Source organism: Bos indicus, chromosome 14 (genome assembly GCF_029378745.1).
Source record: "Bos indicus isolate NIAB-ARS_2022 breed Sahiwal x Tharparkar chromosome 14, NIAB-ARS_B.indTharparkar_mat_pri_1.0, whole genome shotgun sequence".
In the NCBI taxonomy this organism is placed as follows: Eukaryota; Metazoa; Chordata; class Mammalia; order Artiodactyla; family Bovidae; genus Bos; species Bos indicus.
Window position 1 is genome coordinate 28,288,456 of NC_091773.1, and position 26,776 is coordinate 28,315,231.

The following is a 26,776-nucleotide window of genomic DNA, read 5'->3' on the forward strand; positions in this document are numbered from 1 at the left end:
GGGCATATTCATCCAAAGAGCTACATCAAGGAATCCAAAGTAGAACATGTGTATTGAAAAGAGTGAACACGATAACACCTGGGAACGTAAGGAGAAAATATTACTTCTGTTTCTATTTATGTATTTATTTATTTTCTAAAAACTGAAGAAAAACAAGCTTTTAACAATAAATAATGTGTAGTTTGACTCTGGCTTCCCAGGTGACTAAATGGTAAAGGATCTGCCTGCCAATGCAGGAGACACAGGAGATGCAAGTTCGATCCCTGGGTCAGAAAGATCCCCTGGAGGAGGAAATGGCAACCCACTCCAGGATTCTTGCCTGGGAAATCCCATGGACAGAGGGGCCTGGTAGGTTTCAGTCCATGGGGTTGCAATGAGTCGGATACGCCTTAACAACTGAGCACACACTCACACAGCCTCACCTGGACTGCATGTCGGAAAGTCACATGTATTTCTAAAGTACTAGCCGTAGCCTGTGAAGGAATAGGAGCCCCCCTCTGACTTGGCTGCAGAAGAACTCAAAGTATACTGTTCTCTTGGGTGGAGTCCAGCTGTCTTCAGAAGGCCTTACCCCGTCAACTACGGGCACACACACACATCCTAGCCCCTGAAACCAAGCAGGATCCTGTGGCGCCCCCTTGGGTACAAAAGCCTTTTCATGTCCCTGTTTCTTTGTGAGAAAATGGCTTCAGCTTCTGAAACATTCCCTGAGTTCCGAAGAGCAGATTGAAATAGTTACTAATTAGGAAAAGGAGGAGATGCAGAAACAAAGTAGGAGCAGTCAAGAAAGAAGAACAATATACCTGGTGTTTGCATTTTCCCAGGTGGCTTAGCCGTAAAGAATCTGCCTGCAATGCAGGAGACCCAGGTTTGATCCCTAGGTGAGGAAGATCCCCTGGAGGGCATAGCAACCCACTCCAGTATTCTTGCCTGAAGTATCCCATGGACAGAGGAGCCTGGCGGGCTACAGTCCATAGAAAGAGTTGCACACGACTGAAGTGACTAAGCAGCATCGGCATACCTGGTGTTTGCAGCTGGCCATTTATAATTAACAAAGCAATTTAACACTTAATTAGAATTTACATTTTCAAAGCATTTTCCATAATTAAATAAATGATTGGTATTTAATTTACAATGAACATATTTTGATTCCCCTTGTGGTGATTAAACATTAAAATAGTTGTGGTAATAATGAAAAGTGCTACAAATTGCTCTACAAATAGTAAAAACTTAAATATGTATGTTCTGAATAACCTGTGGTGATTTTAAAATATAAGAACTGGAAATACCAAATCAAAATCTAAGGGAAATATCTGTGATTTGTTCCAAATCAAAATCTAAGTAAAATATATCTATAATTTTTCCCATTTCTGTGTACTACTTTAGAAAGTCATTAAGCCTAAGTAAAAATGAAAAAGTTTCTTTAAAATCATAGCTGCTGCTGCTGCTAAGTCACTTCAGTCATGTCCGACTCTGTGCAATCCCACAGATGGCAGCCCACCAGGCTCCCCCGTCCCTGGGATTCTCCAGACAAGAACACTGGAGTGGGTTGCCATTTCCTTCTCCAATGCATGAAAGTGAAAAGTGAAAGTGAAGTCGCTCAGTCATGTCTGACCCTTAGTGACCCCATGGACTGCAGCCTACCAGGCTCCTCCGTCCATGGGATTTTCCAGGCAAGAGTACTGGAGTAGGGTGCCATTTCCTTCTCAAAAATCATAGCTATTATTTTAAAATATTTAAATAGCATTTAAGTTTTTTTTCTAAATGTTACAAATTCATAGATGATACTACTGTATATTCTTTATCTACTGATTATACAGTCTCTTTAATTATGGACATTTGTCCTAGATTTTCAAGACTTTTTTTTCTTCTTTGCAGTTGGTTGGTTTTGTGTATGCCTGTTATGTGATCAGTATTTTCATGGAAGAAGAGGATACCTGTAAGTATTATTTTATCTGCTTCTGAGTTTATTTTGCATGAGATTAGCTTCCAAAACTAATCATTACAGGATCATGAAATGTTTTATATTTGGAATTTTAAATGATTAAAATCAACAGAGTAAAGTTACAATCAAACATTTACAAACTATCCTGCACACAAATAAGATTGCACCAAGTATGGAAGCCCTCAATCCAAGTCATGCAAAAGAATGTGGAGAGACAGAGATGCCCACTGATTGCTGCTGTATCATTTTAGTAACTTTTCATCAGAGACCTAAATGTCTTTCAGAGTAGAAAATTAGGGTTGCTTTATCTATCACCAGTTATAAGTATGCTGGCTGCAGAATTTTGAAATCTGACTAATAGCAATAACATCAATAGGATAATACAATATATCAAGCACTACATATGTATATAAACTCCATAAAGGAAACAAAAATGACAACCTTCAATGTAAGATGTAAATAAAGAGAGAGACATGCTGAAAAACAATTAATGGAATGATAATAAGTAGTCACATTTTAGCAGAACACTAAAAAAAAAAAAACAAAAAGACATTATTACTGGAAGTTATGTGGAAAGAACCTTAGCAACAGAGGCCAACAACTGGCATTTATGGAACACCTGCTAATCGATAAGGCACTTCTTGGCACAATTTCATTATAGGCTCATGTCATACCAAAAACCTTAAATTTGCTTTTTAAAAATAAATTATTATTAGATAAATAAATCATAACCAACCATCCTGGGGATTTGGTTATATCACTGCAGTTACTGTCTGGGTTGTAAAGTTGACTCTTTTTTTAAAAAATGAGGGTCAGTGTCTAGTTAACTGTTACAACTTCTTTCTATAACGTAATTGCAAAAGAGTAAATTCTTACCACCAAATAGGTACAGCTCATGGTGTATGAACTGGAATCCAGTTAACAAAGAGGATTTATTTAGTCAATGGAAGAAATACTCAGATCAGATCAGTCACTCAGTCATGTCCGACTCTTTTTGACCCCATAAATCGGAGCACGCCAGGCCTCCCTGTCCATCACCAACTCCCGGAGTTCACTCAGACTCACATCCATCGAGTCAGTGATGCCATCCAGCCATCTCATCCTCTGTCGCCCCCTTCTCCTCCTGCCCCCAATCCCTCCCAGCATCACAGTCTTTTCCAATGAGTCAACTCTTCTCATGAGGTGGCCAAAGTACTGGAGTTTCAGCTTTAGCATCATTCCTTCCAAAGAAATCCCAGGGCTGAGCTCCTTCAGAATGGACGGGTTGGATCTCCTTGCAGTCCTAGGGACTCTCAAGAGTCTTCTCCAACACCACAGTTCAAAAGCATCAATTCTTCGGCACTCAGCCTTTTTCACAGTCCAACTCTCACATCCATACATGACCACAGGAAAAACCATAGCCTTGACTAGACGAACCTTTGTTGGCAAAGTAATGTCTCTGCTTTTCAATATGCTATCTAGGTTGGTCATAACTTTCCTTCCAAGGAGTAAGCGTCTTTTAATTTCATGGCTGCAGTCACCATCTGCAGTGATTTTGGAGCCCAGAAATATAAAGTCTGACACTGTTTCCACTGTTTCCCCTTCTATTTCCCATGAAGTGATGGGACCGGATGCCATGATCTTCGTTTTCTGAATGTTGAGCTTTAAGCCAACTTTTTCACTCTCCACTTTCACTTTCATCAAGAGGCTTTTGAGTTCCTCTTCACTTTCTGCCATAAGGGTGGTGTCATCTGCATATCTGAGGTTATTGATATTTCTCCCGGCAATCTTGATTCCAGCTTGTGTTTCTTCCAGTCCAGCATTTCTCATGATGTACTCTGCATATAAGTTAAATAAGCAGGGTGACAGTATACAGCCTTGATGCACTCCTTTTCCTATTTGGAACCAGTCTGTTGTTCCATGTCCAATTCTAACTGTTGCTTCCTGACCTGCATACAAATTTCTCAAGAGGCAGATCAGGTGGTGTGGTATTCCCATCTCTTTCAGAATTTTCCACAGTTTATTGTGATCCACACAGTCAAAGGCTTTGGCATAGTCAATAAAGCAGAAATAGATGTTTTTCTGTAACTCTCTTGCTTTTTCTATGATCCAGCAGATGTTGGCAATTTGATCTCTGGTTCCTCTGCCTTTTCTAAAACCAGCTTGAACATCAGGAAGTTCACGGTTCACATATTGCTGAAGCCTGGCTTGGAGAATTTTGAGCATTACTTTACTAGCATGTGAGATGAGTGCAACTGTGCGGTAGTTTGAGCATTCTTTGGCATTGCCTTTCTTTGGGATTGGAATGAAAACTGACCTTTTCTAGTCCTGTGGCCACTGCTGAGTTTTCCAAATTTGCTGGCATATTGAGTGCAGCACTTTCACAGCATCATCTTTCAGGATTTGGAATAGTTCAACTGGAATTCCATCACCTCCACTAGCTTTGTTCATACTGATGCTTTCTAAGGCCCACTTGACTTCCCATTCCAGGATGTCTGGCTCTAGGTCAGTGATCACACCATCGTGATTATCTGGGTCGTGAAGCTCTTTTTTGTACAGTTCTTCTGTGTATTCTTGCCATCTCTTCTTAATATCTTCTGCTTCTGTTAGGTTCATACCATTTCTGTCCTTTATCGAGCTCATCTTTGCATGAAATGTTCCTTTGGAGAAATACTAGACCTTGAGATTAAACTCACCAGGCAGTGAAAATATGCAAACATACCACATCATCTCTTTTTTTTTTCCACATCATCTCTTTTGTGCCTGTTTGTGGCTCTCTTTTATAATGCTAATTGATCTGGAAAGTTTCTGACATTTCAAAAGTGCTGCTGTAACGACAACACTTCCAACTATGAGGTTAACTTCAAAAGTTATATTTTCAGGTGTTCCAGTAGTAGTTCTGCAATCTTACAAAGTTTACGTACTGAAAATCAGCAGAATGCTTCCAGTGCACAGCTAAGACAGTCTGCACAGCCAAAAACAACCAGTTGAGCAAGGACAATTTTAACTGGAATTGGGACCTTACAAAATTATTAGAGTTGGGGCTGTATAAATGCTTCTACAAAGCATGATATTAATACATTGATTGATAAATCCCAGCTGGATACCTTATAAAGTACTTTTGAGCAGGTACCAAAAGGATCTTCTTTCTTCTCCTCACTGAACTGATCAGAGGTTCTCAAATGATGCCAATTCTTCATTTATCCTACCTTCTTGTGTGAGGGCAGGCAGATTAATCAATAGTCTTTTATCTAGTAGAATAAATACATAAAGGACTTTTCCTTGAAGCTTGTGATTTTAAGCTAAATTTGGAAATGCAAAATGACATGCAAAATAAAAGATTCATCTAAATTGAGTAAAACATTTTTGACCTTCTTTCAGCCTTTTATGGCATAATAATGTCCATGTATATGAATCAGCTTGCTACTGGCAGACATTATGGTTTCATTGATTTTAGAGTCTTTAACTACCTTACATTTCTGTATAGAAATCTCTGAATCAGCTATTTTAATGCCCATGAAACCGTCATTGAAGCAGCTGCTAGCAGCCTATTCTATTAATGGTTTAATTCTAGTGTTTGTTACTAGGATCATACATTAAGTTACCAAGAGACATCCAGATAAAGTAGTTGTGTTACCATCAATTCAAATAATACTTAGAGCCAAAAGGGTCTTGGGTGCTCAAAATGAAGTAAATACGCCCCAGACGAACTTGACATGATAATTGGCTGGAAGCAAGATGACAGTAAAAAGCAATCACAAACCTTTTAGTCTGATAGTTCTCAAAGTGAGGGTAATCTTACATTTTTTTATGGAAAGAAGTAGGACTCTAAGTGCAGTTGTAATTAAATTGTCCCAGAGTCTTCAGAAGGTAGATGTGAGCAAAAAGAAATGTCTGAAACTGATTGCATTGATCCCATAGACTAGTGCAATTTATGCCAACACTTAGCTGTCAGGTAATAATGAACTGCCCTTTGGAGCCACCACTGAGCTAGCAAGAGAGCATTACCAACCTCCAATCAAGAAGATGTGTCCTTTGAATTTTGTTTCCAGAATGTAAACATCAAATAAGAAAACAATACTGGTAGCCTTTCAGTTTATCTAAGCATACTTCTGGAAAGCTTCTTCTGAAAGGTAACTGCAAATAGACAATGTAAAGTCATAGTATTTTGGCAGACAAAATAACATTTATCATTTTGATTCCTATTCTAACTAATGAAAATCTCTGCATTATTCAAAATGCAAAGTTAAGCCTTGCTCATGGACTGAAAGCTGTCAGCCATCCTTAAAAATTAATAACTACCTGCCTCTCTCCTCTGCAGTGCTTAAGTGGCTCTATGGGACTAACATTTCAGCTGATGGACATTTCTGAAGGGTAATAAATGCTTGAGGAAACATTTATTTCCAGCCACCCATCTTAGTTACCTTTCAGACTCTTTCGCCATTTCCTATAAAGACTATGATTGCAGGTCAAAGACAATGAAATAAAAAGCTCTCAAAAGCAAGAGTGCTGCTAAGTAGGGTCAATACTGTTCATCATTCATTCTCATGAAAAAGCCTATTTATATCTATTTCATTTTTTATTTCTTTTTTTAATATCTGTCAATCTCTTTGAACACTTTTGTGAGACCAGGGTATTTGGAACCTGTAATAGTAAAAACATGTCAACATCTTGTTTGTGAACCATTTACTGCTGAAAATGAACTTGTGGGATGGCTACTGTCTTGTCAGTTTTACTAAAAACAGCTTTTTTAATTCAAGGAAGTGTGGTGGAGAAGCAAAGACGCTGACAAATAGTATTAACTTTATAAATATAGTCAGGTTTTTTCAGAGGATCTTTTGCTAGCACTGCTTCATCTGACATTAGGTTGCAAATTGCGAATGGAGCATCTGTTGGGCTTGCAAAGCCCAGCCTACTATGTATATGTTGAATGGCTGGAGAAATGTACAGTTGAAAACCCTAAGTGTTAGTTTTTGAAAAGAAAACAAATTCCCTAGATGTGGGTTCAGTATTTTATTTTTAAAATCTCAAAATACCTCTTTATACAACTGTTTGACCCTTGCTAATGTAGTTTGGGGAACTTTTTATTGGAAAGAAGCACAAGCTTTGGAAAAATAATTGCATATCTGCTGTCCTTGAGGCTTCCCATAGGCTAGTGCTCATGTATTTGCTTGTCTTTCTGTGAATTCCTGTTAAGAGAGCAAGGTGATAGTACCGTAGCAATGATGCGAACTTAGGTCCTGCCAAGAGTTTACCGGAGAAGCTAATGGGAGGGAAACTGACTAATTTGAGTGTTAATTTCCAGTTTCACTTCCTTCATTTTGTGATGTCTGGAAAAGCCTTAGAAAAATAATGTGACCCAGAAGTCAGGCAGTAGAGGAGAGAGAGAAAGCAGCAGAGGCCTGAATGATCCTCAGAAGAGAAAACGTTTCTTTATTTTGTGAGCTTTGAAATATGTGTATGTTTGAGGGTTGTTGGGCTGCACTCCACAGGCTTACAAGCCCTGTACTTGCCCAGCCTCAAGACTGAAGAAAGAGCCCAGAGTCAGCGTCAAAGACATCAGTGATTTCATGGTTGGGGGATTTTACACATCCCAATGTCTCTCAAGAGGGATGTCATCAACACCCAGCTCCCCAAACCAGTAAGTCAAGGAGGGACTCTCCATGGAGTCGACAGCAAATACTAAAACCAGCTCCAAAGTCAGGGCTAACCTCACAGTGAAATGGTGCCTAGACAGTCAGAAACGGGTTTAATTTTTCTGTGTTTCCACTTGAAACTGTATGTTAGAAAGTTTTTAAATGAGATTGGTCCTCATTCTGCCAATACCTAGCTCTGTGCCCATTAACTAATAGAATCTCCCATTAGGGGCCCCCAAGCACTTAGCTCTAACATCACAGCCCTGTGGATGACGCCCAGAGCCAGGAGTATTTCAAGGCACCATCAAGTGCATCACCTTTTCTTCATGCATTTCAAATGGTAAATATCAGGTTGCTATTCAAGACATCCTCATCTCTCTGCTCCAGACTAACAGCCCAGGCAGTGTGAAGACCAGCTTCACCCCTTAAGGCAAGCCCTCTACACAGATGCCTGTCAACTCAAAAGAGACATGATCTCATCTCCCTACAACCGGGGTCAGACAGGTTGGAGCTCCCAGGTTCTTATGGTTACCAAGAGTCCAAGCTGTGGGGCATGCCCTTCCCTGAGAAGGAAGACTGAAGGATCTGCCATCCAGATGGTACAGAATGGAAGATGAGAGATTTGGGAGCCAGAGGTGATTATGAGGGAACAACAGAAAAAAAGAAAGTTCACATCCTCACGGCATCCTAAATGCAGTAAGAAAAAGAAAGGGGTGGGGGGAATGTAAGGATTTTATGTGGATCCTGGGCAATAGTTTTTATTATTTATTCAATAATAATGCATTATTAGTGGGAAAATTTAGAAACCCAAGGGACAGAGGAGCTAGCAGTATTCTGACATGGTCCCTTGTATTTTCATTTTAATTCTAAAGTCAGTAGCCCCATCCCAACTCATCCCCACCCTTCTCAGTCGTCCAACTGAGCTGCTCAGCCAGCCCTACCATGGGTAAACTGAGCCCTTGTTTCTCTCCAGCCATCCCTGAGCTGTCCAGTGATTGGTCCCTGAGCAGCAGAGAAGCATGTGCCTTACCCACTGGCCCTGAGGCTGCCCCACTAGGGCACGTGTGTGAGGGCCCCCTCTGCTTCCTCTCACGCATTCCAAATCAATGGCGTCTCCTGGTCCGTGAAAACTGCAGCCTTAGAGCTCCCTACACTGCAACTTTGGAGTCCTTACTCTCATTTTAGGAATGAGGACATGAAGCCCAGACAGGTGATGTAATTGTGGCATCTTTGTCCTCCTCTGCTCTGCACTGACAGCATGACACTCTAAGATATAGAGAAGGCAAGCCAGCAGACATGGCTTCCCACAGGCTCCTCGGGTCTCTTTCCCATCAGAGCTATCCATATTTATCCATGATTTTCTTCTTGCTGACACAGAAGAGGGGGACCTTCACTCTGTCCTGGGGCTCCTGTGGCTCCTCTGTGCGTCCTTCCCACGTATTCAGGCAGCTGGCATCATTAATGATTCTCTCTCCACTTCCCTGGCTTTATCTCTTTTTCCCTTCCCCATCCTAGTTTCTTCCTCTCCTTGAATCTTTTTCTTCAGCTTATGAATAAAGCTGTGCGTGCATGCTCAGTCGCTCAGTCCTGTCTGACTCTTTGCCACTCTATGGACTGTAGCCTGCCAGGTTTCTTTGTCCATAGGATTTCCCAGGCATGAATACTGGTGGGGGTTGTCATGCCCTCCTCCAGGGTATCTTCCTGGCCCAGGTATCAAACCCATGTCTGCTCTTGCTGTCTTCTGTCTCGCTTCTCTTTTGTTTGCTCTTGCTCTCTCTCTCTGATTATAAGAAGAACACAAAGTCTATATTAGAGTGAATGGGATACCCTGAGAACATCTTTCTTTGCTGTATACAGTTCAGTCAGCTGCCAAGCTTGAAAATATGTGCTTGTGTCAGGGGCTTGCCAGCTATTTGCCATTTGTGTGTTCTTCTTCTGGCAGACCGCTGGGTTGCATCTCCCAAGCTCCCTGCAGTTGGGTGTCCCATGACACTGAATTCCAGATCATGGAATGTGAGCAGAAGAGACACCCCCACTTCCAGGCTTGGCCTCCAAATCCTCCCCTATGTGGTTCTCCATGTTCTTCCCCTTTCTGCCTCTTGGTTACAGACCAGCATAGAAGCTTTGGAAGTCACATGTTCAAAATGGTGGAACCACCACGGTGAATAAATATTGAAATAAATGTTGGAATCTATTTCTCTATTAAGTAAACATCTCAGATGATTTGATTTTGCTGCATGTTAAGGGCTTTTCTGGTGGCTCGGAAGGTAAAGAATCTGCCTGCAATGCAAGAGACCTGGGTTTGATCTCCAGGGAGGGAAGATCCCCTGGAGAAGGGAATAGCAACCCACTCCAGTATTCTTGCCTGGAGAATTCCATGGACAGGGAATGGATTTTCAGAGCTTTTTAAAATAGTTGGTGGAACAAGAAGACATCTCATGCCATATCCTTCCAATGTAACTAATTCAGCAGCCCACAGCCTTGGGACTCAGATGACATTAGATTTGAGTAGACGCAAGACTTTACTCCTATCAAGAATCTCTTTCTGGTTGGCTTTATAGTCACTAACCCTCTAAAACATTTTAATGTCTTCCCACGCGACTCAAATGTTCTGTTGACATTCCACTTATCTTCTTTCAACCATATCTCCTGATGGTATTCTGTGTTCTTTCTATATTCTAGGTAGGTTGCAAATTCTTGCAGTGCTCAACTAGATTTGGCATTTTCCAAAATCTCTTCTTGTTCTATAGTCATTGACCTTTCGGTGTCTGAAAGTATAGTCCAGATCCAGAATACTATTGTTTAATTTTAAGACTTAAACAAGTTTAAGTAGCTAATCCTTTATTCATTTGATTCATTAGTTCAAGAAACAGTTACTGAAAGACTGCTATGTATTAGACCCACAAGGATACAGAGATCAGTAAGCCTTGGTCCCTTTCTTAGGAGATCTCACATCCAATAAGTGAGCCAGGTATGTAAATAATGATGAACGAGTGAAGCGCAGATCATGTTCTGCATAAAGTGAATCAGAGGCACAGAAAAAAATCAGCAGAGGCTAATCACCTGTCAGAGCATCAAGCATGGCTTCTCAGAGCATGAGAACATGGTCTTATATGAAGAAAATTACAAGGAAGAGGACATTAAAATGCTGGCAAAAAGATATGTCAAACCAGTGTGGGGAAACCATGGGGTACTCAGGAAGTGATGAATATGGGGTGTGTTCAGTTCACTAAGTGAACAGGGTCAGTCTTTGCGGGACCTTGGATTCTGTCTTATACCATTGTTAACTCTAAGTCACTTTAGTAGCGTCTGACTCTTTGTGACCCCATAGACTGTAGCCCACCAGGTTCCTCTGTCCATGGGATTCTCCAGGCAAGTGAGTCCCAACCTATTTTATATCTTGGCACTTATAGAGAAAAGTCAAAATTTATGAGGCACACTGTGACAAATAAGCTACTTTTTCCCAGCAATAAATGACCACCCAGACCACTAGCTACCCCTAGTCTTGCTCAGCAAGCATGTGGGTATGAGCATGGCCCCCCGTCCCACCAAACACACACCAGGGAATTAGGGAATCAATATCCTGTCAGCTGTACCTACTCAGGTCTCAACAGCTGGGATGCTTTGATAGATGATGTGGAATCAATGAAAAGATTTAATCTTGGGAAGAATATGATCAGATTCAATTTTCTTTGAATAGTCATTCATAGAAAGAGAACTTATAAAATGATCTCAGAAGAAATGGCATTTTGGGGATGGAGTCTATCCTAGAAATTGGAAAACCAAAAGTAATAATAGAGGCTATTTTTAAAAGGAAAAAGAATATTCAAAGGGGAAATGTTCAAAATTGTAGAAGCAGACAGGAAAAACTGAATTATAGAGACTTCAAAGTCAACAAATATTTGTCACTTGATTTATAGAGCAAAATAAAACATTAGCTAGATTTAAATGAATGATAAAAATATATTGGGGAAACATTGAATAACTAAGAAAAATGCATTGTATAAGGGGGGAATATGTACCTGTTTAGACAAATTCTTAGAGCTGTTTTTAGCCCTTACCTTTTTAATTTAATATTTTTTCTCTGAGTCATTCCATTCTGCTTTATTGACCCCAAACAGATCTTAGAAATTCACTGTGCCATTGTTTAAGTATTATATACTCATGGAAAATTTTAAAGTGGAAAGAAACTGTGTGCTCTAATTATGGGAACATCTGCCTTCAGAAATGTGGACCCATGAGAAAAACAAAAGAGGAAATTCATCCAAATAAAAAATGAAAAGGGAGCTCCAAAAATAGAAAAGGGAGGTGTTTTCAGAATTTTTAAAAATCTTTTTTCCTCTAGAATAAAATATTCCTCTGAATGAGCCTAATAGTAATGACGCAAAGGCCTTCAGCCACCCCTGATTCTGAGCATACGGTAATTGAAACTTATAAAAACTTTGAAAGAGACTTCAGGAAAGCCAAATTGCAGTTGTTAATAGTAAGCAGCCATTCCACCCAATTACTGATGAAGAGGAACCAAAGGGTTAGCAGTGTATCTACAAAAGGAAAGGAGTACAACTTCTGTGACTTTAAAAACCTGAGTAACTTTAAAGGGACTGTTTGTGCGTGCATGCTTGCGTGCTCAGCCCTGGCTGACTCTTTGCGACCCCGTGGACTGTAGCCCACCAGGCTCCTCTGTCCATGGAATTCTCTAAATAAGAATACTTGGAGTGGATTGCCATTTCCTACTCCAGGGGCTCTTCCCGACCCAGGAGTTGAAGCCATATCTCCTGCATCTCCTGCATTGGCAAGCAGATTCTTTACCACTGTGCCACCTGGGAAGCACTTTAAAGGGAATAGAAAACAATTAAAAAAAAAAAGAGGGGATATATGTAAACATACAGCTGATTCACTTTCCTGTACAGCAGAAACAAACAACATGGCGAGGCAATTCTATGCCAACAAAAACTAATTTTATAAAAGCAAATATACGATTAAAGATGAAAATTAAAAAGGAAAAAGAAAAGGACCTAGGTTCTTTCTTCCTGAATATGAGAAAATGAAAACTAAAAAGTGTATATGTACATTGAGGAAGAAGGCTGTGGGAGCCGGTATGTCCTAGGCATTTTTATAAAGATAATACAACTCTAGCAGTCAAGAGTGAGAGAAGAAATTACAGCAACAGATGCTTTATTATCACAGCACCTTGTAGAGACACTATAACCAGGTTCCCCTCGCACAAGAATCAAGACAAAATGCTACAGACTGTCCATGGTATCCTTACAGAAAAACTGTATAGATTTATAGAATACAAAACAGAAATTTTGTAGTTTCTATTCAAATAGTGTCATAGAATAAGTGTACCCATGCACCTAAAGGAAAAACACTGAAAGCATTGGGGAAATGTCACTCTGCGCACTTTGTACAAAGGGGATGTATTACGTACAAAGAATCCCATAGAGTGATTTGAAATACCAAGAAAAAAGAGAGTGATTTCCCCTCAGTGTCTGTGCTACTATGAGGAAAAAGGACTAGAGAATAAAACAATGCCAGTTAAAAGCTAAAAAACAAGAATGGCTCAAGAGTGCATGCTAAGTCACTTCAGTCATGTCCAACTCTGCAACGCTATGGATTGTAGCCCACCAGGCTCCTCCGTCCAATGGATTCTCCAGGCAAGAATACTGGAATGGGTTGTCATGCCCTCCTCCAGGGGACCCTCCCAACCCAGGGAGCAAACCCACATCTCTTAGTCTCCTACACTGGCAGGTATGGCAGGTGAGTTCTTTACCACTGCTGCTGCTGCTGCTGCTAAGTTGCTTCAGTCGTGTCCAACTCTGTGCTACCCCATAGATGGCAGCCCACCAGGCTCCGCCATCCCTGGGATTCTCCAGGCAAGAACACTGGAGTGAGTTGCCATTTCCTTCTCCAATGCATGAAAGTGAAAAGTCAAAGTGAAGTCGCTCAGTTGTGTCCAACCCTGTGCGACCCCATAGACGGCAGCCCACCAGGCTCCCCCATCCCTGGGATTCTCTAGGTAAGAACACTGGAGTGGGTTGCCATTTGCTTCTCCAATGCATGAAAGTGAAAAGTCAAAGTGAAGTCACTCAGTTGTGTCCGACTCTTAGCGACCCCATGGACTGCAGCCTACCAGGCTCCTCCGTCCATGGGATTTTCCAGGCAAGAGTACTGGGTGGGGTGCCATTGTCTTTACCACTAGCACCAACCAAATCAAATGTCTCATTAGCAAGAATTCAATGTAAAGCTTATCACTACAATAACAGAATTTTAGGATGTAATTCAAATACTACACAATTGTGAAAACAATGCCCCCACCAAAAAAAATAACTGTTTACTTTTAATAGTTGCAAAATTTTATATGGCTATAAAATGAACATCTAATTAATAATCCGCCATTATTAAAATCTAGCTCAATCAAATGGCTTCCTTGATGACTCAGTGATAAAGAATCCTCCTGCCAAGGTCTGCCTAATGCAGGAGATGTGAGTTCTATCCCTGAATTGGGAAGATCCCCTTGAGAAGGAAATGGCAACCCACTCCAGTATTCTTGCCTGGGAAATCCCATGGACAGAGGAGCCTGGCAGGCTACAGTGCATGGGGTCACAAAGAGTCAGACACAACTCAGCAACTAAACAACAACAAATAACAATCAAATGTAACAGAGTGTGATATGACAAATATTATGGGTATGATCTTTAAAAATAAAAAATGTGCCTTCCTTATTTTGGCAAAATCAGATTTCGCATTTGAAGCTTATCTTTAGAACAATGGTGGGCTTCCTTGGTGGCTCAGATGGTAAAGAATACGTCTGCAATGCTGGAGACCCAGGTTCGATCCCTGGGTTGGAAAGATCCCCTGGAGAAGGAAATGGTAACCCACTCCAGTATTCTTGCCTGGAGAATTCCATGGACAGAGGAGTCTGGCTGCAGTCCATGGGATCACAAAGATTTAGACACGAGTGAGCTACTGACACTTTAGAACTGAGCAAACGTAAATTTATTGCAGATATTGATGAACAAGTCTTAAACATAAAATGAAATATTTATTGGAAGGGTACCTCTTAATAAAATGGACAGGGTGGTTTTGTTTCAATTAGTTCATGTATTCATAGATGAATATTAGTTATTGCTAGAATATAATAGGTACCTGAGGTACTTTTTACCTCATTTCAATATAAGAATGGGAGGAAATTTGTTACAGCAATGTCACTCAATTGTGTTAATTCCTTCTCTCCCCAAATAGTTTTGAGAGCTTACCTTGTACCAGGCACTGTTCTAAGTTCTGGGGAGATAGCAGTGAATAAAGCCAGGCAAGATCAGATAAAAATTTTTATCTCATAAAACTTAAATTATAGTGAAGGAGTCAGATATCAAATGAGTTTTTTTTTTTTTTTAAGTAAAATATATAGTGCGTGTGTGCCTGCTCAGTCATGTCCAACTCTGCCATCCCATGGACCACAGCCTGCTAGGCTTCTCTGTCCATGGGATTTCCAGGCGAGAACCTAGAGTAGGTTGCCATTTCCTTCTCCAGATGATCTTCCCAACCCAGGGATCGAAACAGCATCTCTTGGGTTTCCTTGCATTGGCAGGCAGATTCTTTACCACTAAGCCACAAGGAAAGCCCAAAATACAGTACAACATGGTAAACAGTGGTAAACACAAAAGAGAAAAAATAAAGGAGGAAAGCAGATAGGATAAATGGGAATTATAAAGTGGTTGAAGTATATGTCAAAAAATTATTTTTTAGGGAAGGATAAATTAGCAGTTTGGAATTAAAATATGCACACTAATATATATGAAATACATGACCAACAAGGATATACTATATATCACAAAGAATTATACTCAATGTCTTGTAATAACCTATAATGGAAAAAATTATAAAAAGATATATATCTATATATAAATATATGTGTATGACTGAAACACTTTGCTGTACATCTGAAACGAACAGGACATTGTAAATTATAATTCAATAAAAATTGTTAGATTATTTTAAAGTACTACAAGTGATAAATCAATTATGTCCTCCTTCAATTATTTTGGAAGCTACCTACCTTGTCATTAGTAGCTGTTACTTTATCATCCCTCATAAGAAATTAAAACTTCCCTTTGGTTTAGTGACCTGGAGCCTTTTACCCTGGAAGTGCAATAAGATGAGTGCCTCTCCAGATGGTTGAGATAAATGCCTTCAGTCAAACGGAAAGTAGATAGCTGTGGAAGAGAATGAGTGAACCCAGAACCAGAATGGCCAGAATGGCCAAAGGTACCTTTTCAGGACACACACATTTTGGAATAACACTTTTGGAATTGGCTCAGCAGTGGCCACAGGACTGGAAAAGGTCAGTTTTCATTACAATCCCAAAGAAAGGCAATGCCAAAGAATGCTCAAACTACTGCACAATTGCACTCATCTCACACGCTAGTAAATAATGCTCAAAATTCTCCAAGCCAGGCTTCAGCAGTATGTGAACCATGAACTTCCAGATGTTCAAGCTGGTTTTAGAAAAGGCAGAGGAACCAGAGATCAAATTGCCAACATCCGCTGGATCATTGAACAAGCAAGAGAGTTCCAGAAAAACATCTATTTTCTGCTTTATTGACTATGCCAAAGCCTTTGACTGTGTGGATCACAATAAACTGTGGAAAATTCTGAAAGACATGGGAATACCAGACCACCTGACCTGCCTCTTGAGAAACCCATATGCAGGTCAGGAAGCAACAGTTAGAACTGGACATGGAACAACAGACTGGTTCCAAATAGGAAAAGGAGTATGTCAAGGCTGTCTATTGTCACCCTGCTTATTTAACTTATATGCAGAGTACGCACAAGCTAGAATCAAGATTGCCGGGAGAAATATCAATAACCTCAGATATGCAGATGACACCACCCTTATGGCAGAAAGTGAAGAGGAACTAAAAGCCTCTTGATGAAAGTGAAAGTGGAGAGTGAAAAAGTTGGCTTAAAGCTCAACATTCAGAAAACGAAGATCATGGCATCTGGTCGCATCACTTCATGGGAAATAGATGGGGAAACAGTGGAAACAGTGTCAGACTTTATTTTTCTGGGCTCCAAAATCACTGCAGATGGTGACTGCAGCCATGAAATTAAAAGACGCTTACTCCTTGGAAGGAAAGTTATGACCAACCTAGATAGCACATTAAAAAGTAGAGACATTCCTTTGCCAACAAAGGTCCATCTAGTCAAGGCTATGGTTTTTCCTGTGGTCATGTATGGATGTAAGAGTTGGACTGTGAAGAAAGCTGAGCACTGAAGAATTGATGCTTTTGAACTGTGGTGTTGGAGAAGACTCTTGAGAGTCCCTTGGACTGCAGGGAGATCCAACCAGTCTATTCTGAAGGAGATCAGCCCTGGGATTTCTTTGGAAGGAATGATGCTAAAGCTGAAACTCCAGTACTTTGGCCACCTCATGCGAAGAGTTGACTCATTGGAAAAGACTCTGATGCTGGGAGGGATTGGGGGCAGGAGGAGAAGGGGCCGATAGAGGATGAGATGGCTGGATGGCATCACTGACTCAATGGATGTGAGTCTGAGTGAACTCCGGGAGTTGGTGATGGACAGGGAGGCCTGGCGTGCTGAGATTCATGGGGTCGCAAAGAGTCGGACACGACTGAGCGACTGAACTGAACTGAACTGAACCATAAATTGGTTTCCTGGGTGGCTAAGATGGTAAATAATCTGCCTGCAGTGCAGGAGACACAGGTTCCATCCCTGGGTCGGGAAGGTTCCCTGGAGAAGGGCATGGCAACCCACTCCAATATTCTTGCCTGGAGAATTCCATGGACAGAGGAACCTGGTGGGCTACAGGCCATGGGGTCGAAAGAGTTGGACACGACTGAGCAACTAACACTTCCACCTCCACCTTAAATTACACACCATTTGGGAAGTCCTCACATCCCCTGGGGCATGCACTCCCCAGCTGAAGACAGCTGGCCTCTTATTGCCTCCCCACCCCGACCCCCCAAGAGGAGGAAGGACTGGGGCCCCCAGACAGACGTGTAGTTTCTTCCAGACCCTCCAGACTCTCCCAGTGACACCTCTCGGTGTTTCCCAGGCCATAGTGCCATCTGAGTCATTGCGCTGTATCAGTTTTCCACATCCGTGCCTTTGCCTGAGGGGGACCAGATGAAGTGAGATGAGTCCATCTTGCATGGCTGATAGCAGGCAAAAAGAGGTAAACGTGCTGGAAGACAGACCTGGCCAAGGCCGCCTCTAAGGTGGCAGACTCTGCCCTTCCAGTGAGGCTGACTTCTCCCTGAGTGTCTCAGGGGTCCCGTGTGAGAAGTTTCCCTTCTTCAGTTCCCAGTGCTTTCTGAAAGGTGGGGTGGGGAGAGGATGGTAAATTTCCTGCATTAGAGAACAATCATGAACATTTATAAAGCTTGCCTGTGGGCTGTCATCTACCAGTTTGAACAGCTCTTAACATTCCTAAAGTTATTTCTGGCAGGCGGTTGCACAGCCTTAACCACCTCCTCTGGGGGTCAGCAGCGTTTCAGGGCACGGTCAAGTTCACCAGCTACAGCAGACCCATGGGGGCACCATGCCTGTACCCACTCTGTGTGATGTGAGCTGCCCCACCATGGTCTGTGATTTGGCACAGCGGGTCATGCCCTCTGAAAGCTCAGATTCTTCAGACAGGGGGAGGCAGCAGATCAGCGATGCTGTGGGCCAGCTCGTTCCCTAGTAACACAGGCAGAGTTCAGTTGCCAGCTCCCTCAGAAATCACTGGTCTCTCCTAAAAGCCTTCATTACCTACGGGGGTCTGCAAAATCCTCCCTGTGGTCTGTTAAGGGCCTCTCTGCATGAACTCAGTGGATGTCGAGCATCTGCCCTGGCTTTTCTCTTATGAATTCCTATCACAGAACAAGTAAATCACAATGTAAGGCCCCCATATTTGAATAGAAGCCTGAGCAGTGCTCCCTTAAGCAGTATTGCTGGCAACCTATAAAATAAATGCTTATTAGAATAGTCTCATAACGACATAGTGGGAACAATGATAGAGCAAGAAGCAGGCTCAGAGAAATCTGTTAATTGATCCTCATCCTCCCAAGTCTTTCCATTTCTCTGAGCTAAATGCAATGGTAGAGTGTCTCCGTGTTTCCCAATCAGAGACAAGGCAGTGTGCAACAGAGCTGGATCAGAAAAAAAATGCATGCATTCTGGTTCATTCTTTGCTGGGTGTGTGTGTGCGCACTTAATCGTGTCCAGCTGTTTGTGACCCCATGAACTGTAACCTGCCAGGCTCCTCTGTCCATGGGGATTCTCCAGGCAAGAATACTGGACTGTATTGCCATGCCCTTCTCCAGGGGATCTTCCCAACCCAGGGATCAAACCCACATGTCTTATATCTCCTGCATCGTCAGGCGAGTTCTTTACCTGGGTGAATTCAGCCACCAAGATGAATCTAGTTAAACCTGGGACATAAATGATAGCTTGAGTGCTCACTGAAAATGGCCTGTCTTGCTTTAGGTGTCAGTCAGGATTGCAGTGTCTGGATGAAGCCCTGAGTCAGTAGTACTGAGTTATCTATTGGAAACCTCACTGATGACCAAAAGTTCCCTGTAGTCAAACAGAAGACTCAGTTGTGAATCTCTTACAAGTGGAAAAGTGGAAAAAAAAGAAAAGTGAAAGTGTTAGTCATGCCCTGCGACCCCATGGACTGTAGCCCACCAGGTTCCTCTGTCCATGGAATTTTCCAGGCAAGAATACTGGAGTGGGTAGTCATTCCCTTCTCCAGAGGATCTTCCTGACCCAGGGATGGAACCCGGTTCTCCAGCATTGCAGGTGGATTCTTTACCGTCTGAGCCACCAGGGAAGCCCAACAAGTGGAAAACAGTTCTGTGTTTGTACAGTAAGATGATGCTGTAAATCCAGAGTGGCTTTGGAGTTCCTCCAGGTCAGTGAAAGCCCCTGTCTGGGATCTGCCATGGGGAAAGTGAATAACCGCAAAAATGTTCCATTGAAAGTAACATAATTTGTTCCAAGAAGTCACTTGGCTCTGTGGTTGGAAGTTGGCACAGGAAATACATTTGAAAGGACTACGAACAATGGGGTTTCTAGGCTGTGGGCTCTCCCCAAGGGATCTTTTATAGTAACACCTCAGTTTCCGAGAATGGGTGAAGAGGGCAATGTTCTCTGTAGCCGGCTTTTCTGCACCATTGATGCCAGCTCTTAATTGTGCTGATTTTTCTGTTCTACATTTTAAGACTTTAATAAGCAGAGAATTCAAGTCAATTATCCTGCAGGTCACTCAGCAAGTTGTGTACAACCCCCCTACCTTCTGTCTTCCTCATCTCCTCCAAGGCCACTCTTCTGCCAAAGACCCTTAAATGGTGCTTTTGCTGTGATTGCTTCAGATTTCATGTTTTGTTTCTAATTCTCCTTTTCTAATATTTCTGAAAACCCATCTATGCCTCCTCTGCTACTTCTCGGGTTTCATTGCGATTCATCTCCTTATTTCTACTGGAACAACTCCTTGATTCAGCAGCTTCTGTTCTCACATCTTTCTCATTACGGTGACTTTTAGAATGCAGTCACTTCACTTTCTTAACAGTGTGTTACAGCTACCACTCTGAAAGCTTAAAAAGCTGGTTATTTCCTACTGAGCTGTTTTCAAGTATTTCGTTGGGTCAAAGAACAACTTCATTTTTTAAAGCATCATTTTTAAAAACTTTAAAATCTATAAACACTTCAGTTTACCTCTTGACTTAAACTGTATTCCTACACTGGCAAATGGGGAGTGTCAGTGTGTGCTTAAAAAACTATTTTTCTAATATGGAAATATCAGGTTTCTGTTGTCAAAAACAACATTGTTCTGTTCTACCCATAAAAGATTCTTGATGTTTTCAGTTTCTTAATTACCTGCTTTTTCCACCTTTTGGATATGATGAATAATGCTGTTTCCAAAATGATTCAAAATCATCTTTTGAATCTTTTTGTAAATGGCAATAAGTGAAAGCTTACAAAAAAGGAAAACATGGAAATTTATGCTCACAAAATAAGCAAACTGGACAAACTAAATATTGAGAGTTTAAAAATTTGTGTACAAATTTTTGTGTGGACGTATGTTTCCATTTCTCTTGGGTATATACCTAGGAGTGAGAATCCACTTGCTAATGCAGGAGATGTGGGAGACATGGGTTCGATCCCTGGGTCAGGAAGATCCCCTGGAGGAGGGCATGGCAACCCACTCCAGCATTCTTGTCTAGAGAATCCCCATGGACAGAGGAGCCTGGTAGGCTACAGTCCATGGGTCGCAAGGAGTCAGACATGACTGAGCATGCATGCATGCATGGTAACTCTGTATTTCCTCTTTTAAGAACCACCAGTCTTGCAACATTTTACATTACCACCAGAAGTGCATGAGGGTTCCCATTTCTCCACATCTTTACCAACATTTATTATCTGATTTTTATAACCATTTTAGTGAATATAAAGTAGAATCTCATTGTGGTTTTGGTTTGCATTTCCCTGAGTATATTTTTGTAATGCAATTGATGTTGAAAATAAGCAAACAAAACAAAGTCTTTGGGATGACAGAATGTTTTCTCTCTTGGCTTCTCTTCATCAATCAGTTAGGGTCATTTCTGTCTTTAAAGAACTACTTCGTAAATTAATCCAGATGACTGTGAGCATTTTATAAGTGAGTCTTCCACATTTTAGCTGCACTGCATTCAAGATCAGTTGAAGAACTTAAGTCAAATTATTCAACAAATGAAGCACCCCCAAAATCATCTTTTGAACTTGTTAGTAAATGGTAATAAGTGAAAGCTTACAAAAAAAAGAAAACATAGAAATTTATGTTCACAAAACAAGCGAACTGGACAAATTAAATATTGAGAGTTCAAATGTTATATGAAATTTGATTTTCAGTTTCATAGTTCCCTTTTGAAATCTCTTGACTTGAGAAAAGACTCTTTTGACAGAGCTGAATTTTATTTGACAAATTTATATTCTGCACCAAAATGGAAAAAAGTTAATTTGTGAGAAGATCTAAAAAGTATCATAAATAAATGCAAGTTATTTTGTGTCTTGTAAAATTTTTGGCACAGAAAGATGTGCTAAATGGAGGTAAAATTGCAGTGCTTGGGAAAGTATTTGGGCTAAACTATATGAGACCTGTCCTTTCTGTAGCTAATTTGCTTGGCATTTATCAGCATGAGTTTGAGCAAGCTCTGGGAGTTGGTGATGGACAGGGAAGCCTAGCATGCTGCAGTCCATGGGGTTGCAGAGTTGGATACGACTGAGCGACTGAACTGAACTGATACGGAAAATATTTTCATAGTTAAAAATACTATGATTTGCAGAGGCAATCAAGATATCAGCAATTTCAAGTTTACTAATCATAAAAAGAAATGTTGAATAAGATTGTAAATAAATTTATAAAAATAATAAAACCATATTGAAAAGATATGTGTATATTTTCCCCCAAAATATCAGTGATGTGGTATATTACAGACAGACATGGACCATGGAGCAGATTCATGGCAGTACCTGAATTTATACCAAAAATAATCATTATGTTAATGTTACATTTTAATGTTCAAATGAATGTTTTCTTTTTATTCTGCTTTAATAAATATGTATATTGATTTTAATATTCATTTTTATAAATAATTTTATTTTGAAATAATTTTTTAATTGAATAATTTTATTCATGAATGTATGTTTTTATAATTTTGTTTCTTTTAACATACCCTTCAACTTCCAAAGGTGCCTCTGTAAGTCATAGTATCTTTAACTATGAAAATATTTTCCATATCAGTTCAATAAATTATAGTACCACCCAACTTTTTCTTTTAGGACCATTCAATTTTTAATCAATAATGTTAATTGATCATGTGATTTTTCCTTCTAAATTTTCACCCATTGGTCAACAAGGTCAGGGGTTGGATATTTGATTAAATATCTAATCTAATAAAAACTTAATCTAATCTGACTAAATGACCCCTTTAGACACTGGTAGTTCTCTCTGACAAGATTCCTTTTTTAATAGAAGAATTTTTTAAAGTATTTTTTTTTTTGCTGCACTGGGTCTTCTTGCTGCACAAGGGCTTTTCATCCCAGGACTCCTCTTGTTGCACCTTACAGGCTTAGTTGCCCCAAGGCATTGTGGGATCTTCCCTAAGGAAAGATCTAACCTGTGTCTCCTGCATTGGCAGGTGGATTCTTAACCACTGGACAACAGGGAAGTCCTGGGAAAATCATTTTAGTGTCTCAGATTGACTCTTCTCTGACTACTTCTCTCCTTAAGGTTGCGTCCAGGTGACTTATGTGCCTTGGTAGGAAAAGGATGGGCTTTTCTTGGCCCCTCTGAACTTCTAGGCTAATTCATCTTTCTCAAAATCACAGTTTACTAGCATGCCTGTTTTGAGTGGAGAATATGATAAAATATTCACATCTTGTGTACCTAAACACACACACATACCAAGCTCAGGGTGTTCCTATATATCCACATAGATGTATATGTTAGAGTTAATGTTAGAGTACTATAATATAACCAGAGCTTGATATGACCTAATTAATAGCTTTAATGGACTACAGCAGGAAAAAAAAAAAAAACAGGAGAAATGAGCTAAGATTAACCATGGACATTAAGTTTGCAAAAGAAAGATTGAGATTTTGATCAAAGTGAAAACAGATTAGAAAGAATATTAACAAAATTAGTGAGTCTATACAGTGTGAGGCAAGTACCACACTACCGGAGAGAAGCTGAAACTTTCTCTGCAAAATGCAGGTGCTTATTTGTCAGGAATGGCTTGAAGACAGAGGGCAAGGACATAGATTTTGTGACTTCTCAAAGGTCTTTCTAATAATGCAATAAATATTCTTAAGGAAAACATAATGGTTTCTGGCAACAAGAAGAAAAGGTATATCTTTTGATATATGAGGGGAAAGGGCATATTTGTATGCCTAAGGACAAGCACATTATTTAAAATCTAATACTATTTAGTATACTTCATTTTTTACTAAAGCCAGTAACAACTGTGATTTTTCAGTCCCTAAGATCCCAAATTCTGTGTGTGTTTCTTCAAATTTCCCCATTTTTTTCAGGTGCTCTGTGACAACCTAGAGGGGTGGAATGGGGTGGGAGGTGGGAGGGAGGTTCCAGAGGGAGGGCACATATGTACACCTGTGGCTGATCCATGTTGATATATGACAGAAACCAACACAACATTGTAAAACAATTATCCTCCATTAAAAAACTTGTTTTAAATTTCCCCATGTTTTGACCACTGATAATATTTTGAACAGTTTTTAGATTAAATACACATTCTTCCATTGTGTGATAAATATTTTTGTTAGCTTTTTATGTGTTCTTTTTAAATCATCTACTATTATGTGAATTTGCACACTTATTCATGTCGGGCTATGTTGTATTTGCAGTTGATTTCATAGGTGGACTTGATGCACACTCCTACTGCCAGGATCATGTTACGTTAAAGCCTGTTCATCTGTAAGTAAAGGTGTGATGAGATGGAAAATATTAATCCTTCTAACTTGGCCAAAACTAACCAAACCTGAAATAATTTGGACCTACCACTACTAATCATTGGTTTAATTTTCCACTCATATTTGAAACACACCTTTCACATGTAACCCAACATTATCATTATTATTGTTCATTCCAAAAAGGATTTCAAGTAGTACAATGATTTAAGTTTCTTAAATGATAGTTTTGCTTTATTTTTCTTGTTATTAGATTGCCAAATTGGGGGAAGAAAGGGTGATTTAGTGTACAAAACAGAGGCTTAATATGTGTCTTGGGGGAGCATAAGACTAGGTTAGGATCCAGGCTCTAACTGTGTGATCCCAGGGGCCTTCTTTCATGTCTCTGAGAATAGACTTGGTTCTGTCAACTGGGTGGAGGAGGGAGGATGGATTAAATGGAATACAGTATAAAGAGCATCTCTAAAGCTGCTTATGACTGTGCCTAGTACTCAAAAGGAAAAAAAAGTGTTAGTCTTTCAGTCATGTCCAACTGTTTGCAACCCCATGAACTGTAGCTTGCCAGGCTCCTCTGTCCTTGGAATTTTCTAGGCAAGACTACTGGAGTGGGTAGTATTTATTCCAGCAGAGTGAGCTAAAGGAAACACAGGCCCATGTGCTACTGGAGTGGGTAGCCATGTCTTCCTCCAGGGGACCTTCCTGACCCAGAAATAAAACCCAGGTCTCCTGCACTGCAGGCAGATTCTTTACCATATGAGCCACCAGAGAAGTCCACCTAGTACTCAAATGATTAATCAGAAGAAAGTCAACAACTACAATGAAAACACCTCAAACTTGACAGATTTCAGTTGAGTATAAGGAAGGAGTCACAGTCACTTGACTGATAAAATACTAAAAAACAAGAAAATAGATACCATGACTGCATTCCTAGAAAACTCTAAGCAGCAACTAAACAACTATATAAAACAGTAGCTACCGTGTACAATTTGCACTATTATCTCACTTCATCCTCATGAAAATAATGTACTAATAGTCCATTTTATAAATAAGAAACCTGAGATTCATAGATGATAAACGATATTCCCAAAGTCTCTCAAGTAGTAAGGGGTGGAGCTGGGGTCTTTCTTGGGTGAGACACTCTCACCATGACATTGTAGACTTGCTCAGATGACCTTCCTGTTCTTTCGGGCCAATGCTCTGTAATTTCCTGATGACAGAGGAAATTGGTAACTAGTATAAGAAATATATATGAAAGGATTCACCAGCTGCCTCTTTGCCCAAATCTGCAATTCCTCCCCCAGCTTTTTTGCGGACGGAAGCCTCTAGAAGGCTGTACGGCTCCTCCACGTCCCCATGTGGAATTAGTTTTATTCCAGCAGAGTGAGCTAAAGGAAACACAGGCTCACATGTTACACAAATCAGCACAGTGCCAGTCACGTGATAGATGTTTAAATATATGTTGGTTTCTCAAAGCAAATCCAATTTGGAAAAGCATTCACCCCACGTCACATTCCAGAACCAAGCAACCACCACCTCATTACTCATGCTATTGAGTGCTCATGAATGATCTACCCCAGAAGTGGGTATCTCTGCATGTGGGGAACTTGGCAGGGATTGTACAGTAACAAAGATGACCGGAGCATCGGAAGTGAGAAAAGAACTGAAACAATGCCGAGCAGTGACTTGGACCGTCTTCTATACACTTGTTATGTGAAAAGAGGATGATGAATGATTTCTTTCATCCCCACTCTGAAGAATAACTCAGCAGAGAGATTGCAGTATGAAAGATGTTGGTTGGATGTAAGAAAGATCTTTTTATTAGGGGAAGTTATTAAACACAGTAATTGATTACTGATGGTAATGGAATCTCCTTTCTTGAATGACACTCGCTCATCCATGTGCCTGAAAAGGGTGTCTAGTGGGATGGCCCAGAGGCACGTGACTTCTGTCTCTGTTTCTTAAGGTCCCTTCCAGCTCTGTGAATCCAGAATGCATGAAACATCCTGGTAAGATTACCTAAAAGGCTGTGATCAACTCCACTCCCTTGTAAGGGCTTTTCCTAAAAAATTGAAGTATAGTAGGCTTCCCTGGTGGCTCAGTGGTAAAGAATCCACCTGCCAAGCACCAGACACAGGTTCAGTCCCTGGGGCTGGAAGATCCACTCCCGACATTCTTGCCTGGGAAATCCCATGGACAGAGGAACCCGGTGGGCTACAGTTCATGGGGTCGCAAAGAGTCAACTAAAACAACAAAAACAATAGCTGATTTACAGCGTGGTGCCAATCTCTGCTATACAGCAAAGCGACTCACTTATACACATACAGACGTCCTTTTCTAATATTCTTTTCCATTGTGGTTTATCACGAGATAGTGAATATAGTTTTCCTGTGCCATCCATTAGGACCTTGTTGTCTATCCATTCTAAATGCAATAGTTTGCATTTACCAACCCCAACTCCCAGTCCATCCCTCCCCGACCCCCTCCCCGCCTTGGCAACCACAAACCTGCTCTCCATCAGTCTGCTTCTGTCTCATAGATAGGTTCGTTTGTGCCACACTTTGGATTTCACATGTAAGTGATATCTTACGGCGTTCGTCCTTCTCTTCCTGACCTACTTCACTTAGCGTGATAATCTCTAGTTACATCAACTACCCTGTTCACTGCTGACCTCCCACACTTTTCAGCTGAAGGTGGCATCAGCTACAAGCTGCAGGAAACAAGAGAACAAGTTTCTGCTTTGATA

General features: G+C 40.7%; 1 protein-coding gene across 2 annotated transcripts in view; it reads left to right on the forward strand.

The window, feature by feature from the left end:
- NKAIN3 (sodium/potassium transporting ATPase interacting 3) overlaps positions 1-26,776 on the forward strand; it is a 556,541-nt gene that overhangs the window by 503,795 nt on the left and 25,970 nt on the right. The window contains exons 5-6 of one of the 2 annotated variants that reach the window (XM_070802588.1): positions 1,879-1,939; positions 23,971-24,040. In XM_070802588.1, coding sequence (XP_070658689.1) covers positions 1,879-1,939; positions 23,971-24,040 — 131 coding nt within the window. The remainder of the gene's footprint in view (positions 1-1,878; positions 1,940-23,970; positions 24,041-26,776) is intronic. The other variant, XM_070802589.1, reaches the window with a different exon arrangement.